Genomic DNA, 6,843 nt, shown 5'->3' with positions numbered 1-6,843 from the left:
AAACATGGTTAAAACGTATGTTGATATCATGGATGGCCAGTCCTTGCATCCACAGCTCTGTCATCCCTCAGCTTTTTACCGAAACAGGGGCAGGGTCTCAGCTTTGTTATTGATTCAACTACTGATTGCCACTTTAACAATGATCATGTTGCATTTTAAGATTATTATATCCAGCAGAGTGCGCCATTGTACCATTTCTTTTACATGTTTGAGTGAAAACTGAATAAACAAAAGACAAAAACCTCTCTCTGAAATAATAAAATACAAAAAGGGTTTGAAATCTGAAGGCTTTGCTGTAGGCCTAATAACAGTAAAAGTTGGGAACTGACCATTGTTAAGTCAAATGGTCCAAAAGATGAGCTGTTCTAAAAGGAGTATGACACCAGAATAATAACAAATAACAGTACAATTCGAATGCCTCTTATTAAAATAGACAGATCTAGATTACAAAAGGGATCCTGAAAATCAACTGTCAATTACGCAGAGAGGCACAGAGCCCCTCTCTGATAGCTAGGTGGGGTCAGTGACTAGCAACACTGGGGTGTAGGGGTTTGACCCGCACCATGCGAGACAGTCCAAGTCTTAGACCCTGCCCTGGAGACTTCACTGGGGCACTCTGTGATGAGCCGGGACTTCTTCCAACGTGACCTGATGACAAGTTGTATGAGAAAAATAATGAGTGAGCTGGGTCTTAAAATGCCTGAATACAAGGCACAACCTTGTTTCCAAACATGCAGTCCTACACCTGCTTATGTGATTACGATGACCTCCTTGACCTTTCAGTCAGACTTACCTGGAGGATTCCACTTGGGTATTCTGCCCCCTGCTGGACTGCCAGAGACTGCAGGTCTCGAGACAGGAGAAGTGGCAGGAGGCCTCTTGGGCACGTAGTCAGGCTTGGCAGTTGGACTTCTACCTAAGGTGGGAGTTTTTAGACTGGGAGTCCCTGTGAGGCAGAGAAGGACAGTTTGATTGAAACTCTGCAGGCTGGGAGAATAAAGAGATTTAGTTATTAGAATGACAATTCTACTACAAGCAGAGTAAAAGTAGTTCTTAAAGCTATTAAGTACCTGTCAAATGTGGTTTGGTTTTCGATGGTTTTGAAGGCTGCTTTTCTTCCTTTGAGGCCACCTGCGGTTTAGCTTTTGGTTGCTCCTTCTTAGCTGTCTTCTCTTTCGTGGTAGTTTTCTTTTTCTCTGGTTTCTTTACAGTGAATTCATCATCATCACTACTTTCGGCTGGATCACTGAAATCAGCATCGCTCTCTGAATCTGAATAGTAAGAAATATTCAGTATACAGTACACAACAAATGTGTGTCATGAAATACACCTGGAATGTAGAAACACAAAGAGCCGATGCCATTGGATTGCTATGACAACCTGGTGTCCCTTTGGGCTGGTAGTCCTCATCGTCATCCTTCAGCATGCTCCTTTGCTGCTCTGTAGCCTTGGAGGCTGCCTTCCTCTGTCTGGAGGGGGCGCAAGGGGATCCCTGATCATTCGTGATCTGGTCAAGGCCTAAGGGAGGAGATGATCTTATAACAAAGGGATCACTAGTGTCTGTGAGATGCAATAGCATGGGATCCAATTATATTAAATAATATAATTATAGAAAATATAGATTTGTCAGTGGTGGGCATGTGTAGCATCACCACCCATGCATTTGAGACATAAAAAAAGAAATACCCAAAAGGTTGATGTCCACACTGCAGTTGGAAAGGCGTAATGAGGGATCCAGATTTTCACCATCTCTTTGCGGTTGATTCTTGACACATTTTTCTACAAATAAATAGAATCCCCCCCCCAAAAAAATTGCCAAATAATTGTTGACAGTGAGTGAGACATGCAAGTCATCCATTCTCTACTGTATGTATGTGCACATTTTGATAAAACTACCAATGAGCCAAACCAACAGCAATTTGGAAGTGTATTACATGTTTCAAACACAAGTTGTAAAGAATCAACAGTCCAATGCAAACCTGGATTATAAGAACATTGTTCCTCATTTATCTCTGTGGTTTTAAGCAACGACAGAGTAAGAGCTGCTTCCAAATCTCTGTCATACAGCTTCTCTTCCAATGGTTTCCTGAAAAACACAGGTACAATTCTGATGTTAGCATATTTTTACAATAAAGGCCCTCTCAAAGGGACATGTGACAAAGTTGACAGTGCTGAAGTTTCACAGACAATACTGATCAACATAGAGTAGATTCATCATAAGGTTACATTCATAGTGACTGCCTCTTTGTATCACCATGACACATCAAAACACCCCTACTGCCACTGGCCTCGGAGACCTTGCCAATGATTCACCACACCTTGTTGCTCTTTGTTATTTGATGCATGGCAGATCACAAGCAACACGTCTGGCTAAAATACTCATTTGAGTTTGAGCACTGATTTATGGAGTTCTGCTCTGGGCCAGTGGTCAGCCTGATGTCATTACATACACCATCTAGACACAGTGTCCCTAATACCGCCTGCAACTGGGTATTTGTTATTGTTTATCTGTCACTATGTAGAATAAGGTGAAGGGGCACTGACTGAGGGCAACAAGGACATTCAGTGCGTCTGTGTTCTGTGTGCATGCTTCTGTTTGCATAGCCACTGCCACTGCCACACACTATTAAACTGTTAAGAATGTTTTATACCTTTTGTCTCCACAACAGATTTATTGAGGAACAAAGAAACAACAAGTAATATGAATATATGGTGTTGTTTCTGATTCCACTTCCTACCTGTCCTTGCGGCCTATGGGCTGTGAGCCAGTCTCTTGACTGGAGGCCTTGCTTGAAGGTTTCTTGCTCTTCTCCTGCGCTGATTCTTTCACATTATCCTTGGCTTTTTTGCTGGGTGGTGCTTTTACAGAGGCAAAATCCTCATCTGTTTCTCATGATCAAAAACAGTGGGACACATGATTACATACAAACCATAAAAGGAGAAGGGAATTGCAACACCAATTCTGGCTATTTACACCATAAATTAATGAAATACATTGGATTTGACATACCATCATCCAAGTCCTTGAAATCTGAATAATTTACAAGCTTTGTCTTCCTGTCAACAACACACACACACACACACACACACACACACACACACACACACACACACACACACACACACACACACACACACACACACACACACACACACACACACACACACACACACACACACACACACACTCACACCTTATAAGTGACGAGATTTGGCAAGATCAAGTAGTCTGTCTAGACAGACGGGTTGCCTCCCACAATGTACCAATGTAGTTCAGGGATTTAAGAGACTTAAGATCAAGCAAAGCAATAAACTAGTCTGTGTTGTCAGCTCGTACTGGATAGCGTTACGTTAGCAAGCTACTGTAGCTAGCTAAGCTTAGCTAATAAAGAAGGTAAGCTTTGGTTACAAACCTCGATGGTCGCTCCATATCAGTTTTCTTTTCTTTAGCGATGGTCAAAATTATATTATTGCTCAAATGTTTTACTGATCGTATCATAAAAGTAGCCATACATCATACTATGCAGACAAACTTTCAATCAGCCCGCCCGAAAATGTGATTACAAATCTAACGATTGAGATTCGATGATTCGTCGTTTCTTGTTCTTCACACGCGTGAGACAAAGGGAGATTCTCAATTATGATTCGTCGTGTTCTCTCTCCTCGTCTCCTTCTTAAAACCCATTGGAGAAGAAAGTCAGAGGGGCGGGACCTCTGGCTTTCTCATCCAATGTGTTTGGAGAAGGAGACGAGGTGAGAGGATGCAACGACAATTCAATTGAGATCATCTCAAATATATTTATAACTAACACTCCTTGTTCGAGCTGTGTGAGATGGCGAGAAATGGCGAATCTGCTGGGAAGAAATACAACTTTCACGAATCTGTAACCACAGGTCTAGGATCAGATTATACCAAGTAACATTAAAAGTGAATCAACAGTCATTAATCAATTAACAATTCGAGAGGTTTTGTGTTTAACAAAAATAAGTTGGTGCGTTATTATAATTAAATAGTAAATGATGTTATTGAAGTTGTAGAAGTAGCTAGTGGTATGTGTGGTGTCTGTTTCAGGTCTTAATATTGCCAAAATTAGATTAGCTAAATTAGGCTTTTGTTGTGTGAATTAACGATATCAACTTAATTTCATTAGAGTTGTACAGGTTTAGCTACATCAATTGACATTTTAAGCAAGTGCAATATAATAGCAGTGGTGTACCTTCAGGCTCTGATCAGTTCCTACACCCAAACGAGGGCATTGCGTTCATCCACCTCTGGCCTGCTGGCCCCCCTACCTCTGCGGAAGCATAGTTCCCGCTCAGCCCAGTCAAAACTGTTCGCTGCTCTGGCACCCCAATGGTGGAACAAGCTCCCTCACGACGCCAGGACAGCGGAGTCACTCACCACCTTCCAGAGACACTTGAAACCCCACCTCTTTAAGGAATAGGATAAAAGTAATCGTTGAAAGTGGTTGTCCCACTGGCTATCATAAGGTGAATGCACCAATTTGTAAGTCGCTCTGGATAAGATGACGAATGACGAAAATATAAATGTAATGTAAATGTATAAAGTACTTTTTTTTAAATACTTTAAAGTACTACTTAAGTCGTTTTTGGGGGTATCTGTACTTTACTTTACTACTTATATTTTTGACAACTTTTACTTTTTCTTCACTACATTCTTAAAGAAAATAATGTACTTTTTACTCCATACATTTTCCCTGACACCCAAACTACTCATTACCTTTTGAATGCTTAGCAGGACACAGAAATGGTCCAATTCACGCACTTATCAGGAGAAAATCCCTGGTCATCCCAACTGCCTCTGATCTGGCAGACTCACTAAACATTAATGCTTTTTTTTTTAGGGGGTGCTTTGTTTGTAAATTATGTCTGAGTGTTAGAGAGTGCCCCTGGCTATCCGTACATTTTAAAAAACAAGAAAATTGTGCCGTCTGGTGTGATTAATATAAGGAATTTAAAATGATTTATACTTTTACTTTTACTTTTGATACTTAAGTATATTTTAGCAATTACATTTACTTTTGATACTTACGTAAATTTAAAACCAAATACTTATAGACTTTTACTCAAGTAGTATTTTACTGGGTGACTTTCCCTTTTACTTGAGTCATTTTCTATTAAGGTATCTTTACTTTTACTCAAGTATGACAATTGGGTACTTTTCCCACCACTGTATAAAAGGTTTGTGCTGGCAGAAATGTTTGAGGTGGTTATTGGTAAATTAGCCCTACCGGCCGGCAGATGGCACTATTACTAATTTTATGTCGTTTGTCATCTGCGTCCAATTGGAATGTATGCAGCCGGCTATACCCCGGCGACCGGCTCGTACATAAAACATCCTCCATTCAGGCTGCAAAGGTGTCGATTTCCACCCGTGCATCAATCTAAGTAACATAATTTAAAAAATCCCCATCAAATTTAGTCAGTTTAAGGTATCGATTTCTATTTTTTTGTTGCATGGGCCTATGTCGGCCTTCCGGGAAGGGGGCCGACCATTAGTGTCAGACCATCGGTCTTCTCACAAAAACATCTGTTGTGTGTTACCTAATGTTACCATTCTATGGAAAATGGGGACACAAGTGTATAGCCAGCTGCATACATTCCAGTTGGGCGCAGCTGACAAACAACGTAAAAAGGAATAATAGTGGCATCTGCCTGGCGGATTGGGCTATTGGTAAAGGTGGTCACGTGAGCAAGAACAACTTTCTTTTGCTAGCTGGTTAGCCATGTTTCTGTACTGAAAACGTTTATGGTTTCCATGTTTGAACTGTTGTGAAATAATTTGAATTTGTATAATTTCCTTTGCATATGATGAAGGACTGACACTAGAGGGAGCTCCTGCGTTATGATCATCATTCATGACTTGCACATCAGAGGAGGCTAGTGGGAGGAGCTGTAGGAGGACGGGCTCATTGTAATGGCTAGAATGGAATACATGGAACAGTATCAAACACATATGGAAATCACGTGATGGACTCCGTTTGATTAATTCCATTCCAGCCATTACAATGAGCCTGTCCTACAATAGCTACTCCCACCAGCCTCCACTGATGCACAATGCACATCAGGGTCTAGGGTGAGAAGACATAGCTATTTTCTTTACATTTAGAGTTGCATTTGTCACATGACCAGAGCAGTATGTAGTGTACTGATAACTTCGATCACTGTTGCAGGCCCAGACTTGAGTGACATCCACAATTCCACAGAAGCCAGTGATCCAGCAGGTGGCACTATGTGACTTATCCTACTGGGTAAGTTTCAGACGGCCTGGTGACCTGGCAAGTGACATGAACGTGACAGGTCCCCAGCCCGCCCACAAGCCGGCTGGAAGCAATCACAACTCACTAATTTTCTCTTATAACGAGACTTCTGAACGAGCACCACTTTCGAGGGTTGTCATTTTCTAGTTTGTGGGTGGGTGGCAGACAGTCGGGTGTGGTTCGTCACGCAGTGGACCTATCTAGTGATTGTCCATATCCCTGGACCCAGACTTAGGATGGAATGCTTGCAGCCATGAGTGTAAAGGGCTTGCGGTCACATTCCTCCACTCCTACAACACTGCCTACAGTTCAGACTAAAATATCAGCCCCGGTCATCTTGCAGTCATAACATCACGCTCTCTTTCACAGGTAAAGGTCTTTCAATAGCATACAGAATGTAAAACTTTGATAGTTGGTGTGACCAGACAGTCTGACAGTCTGAAGCTAGAGAGACAAGACTATACTAAACTGATCTAGGGCAAACCTATCAGAAATTTGCATTGGCCCTTATCCATATAGACTTCTAGCTCTTTTTAACTTGGTACAGGAAAGGGGAAATAGC

General features: G+C 41.6%; 1 protein-coding gene across 1 annotated transcript; it reads right to left on the bottom strand.

The window, feature by feature from the left end:
• Nucleotides 1–273: 273 nt before the first annotated feature.
• On the bottom strand, nucleotides 274–3,614 carry LOC121543530 (RAD51-associated protein 1-like). The gene is made up of 9 exons (XM_041853465.2): nucleotides 3,414–3,614; nucleotides 3,011–3,057; nucleotides 2,739–2,883; nucleotides 1,980–2,086; nucleotides 1,687–1,779; nucleotides 1,381–1,518; nucleotides 1,071–1,271; nucleotides 794–946; nucleotides 274–648 (listed from the first exon to the last, which is right to left on the bottom strand). The coding sequence occupies exons 1-9, from the start codon at nucleotides 3,509–3,511 to the stop codon at nucleotides 521–523; spliced, it is 1,110 nt and encodes a 369-aa protein (XP_041709399.2). The 5' UTR covers nucleotides 3,512–3,614; the 3' UTR covers nucleotides 274–520.
• Nucleotides 3,615–6,843: the final 3,229 nt, after the last annotated feature.

The sequence above is a fragment of the Coregonus clupeaformis genome, unplaced genomic scaffold, assembly GCF_020615455.1.
Source record: "Coregonus clupeaformis isolate EN_2021a unplaced genomic scaffold, ASM2061545v1 scaf3073, whole genome shotgun sequence".
NCBI lineage: Eukaryota > Metazoa > Chordata > Actinopteri > Salmoniformes > Salmonidae > Coregonus > Coregonus clupeaformis.
This window is presented reverse-complemented; position numbering and strand designations above follow the sequence as displayed.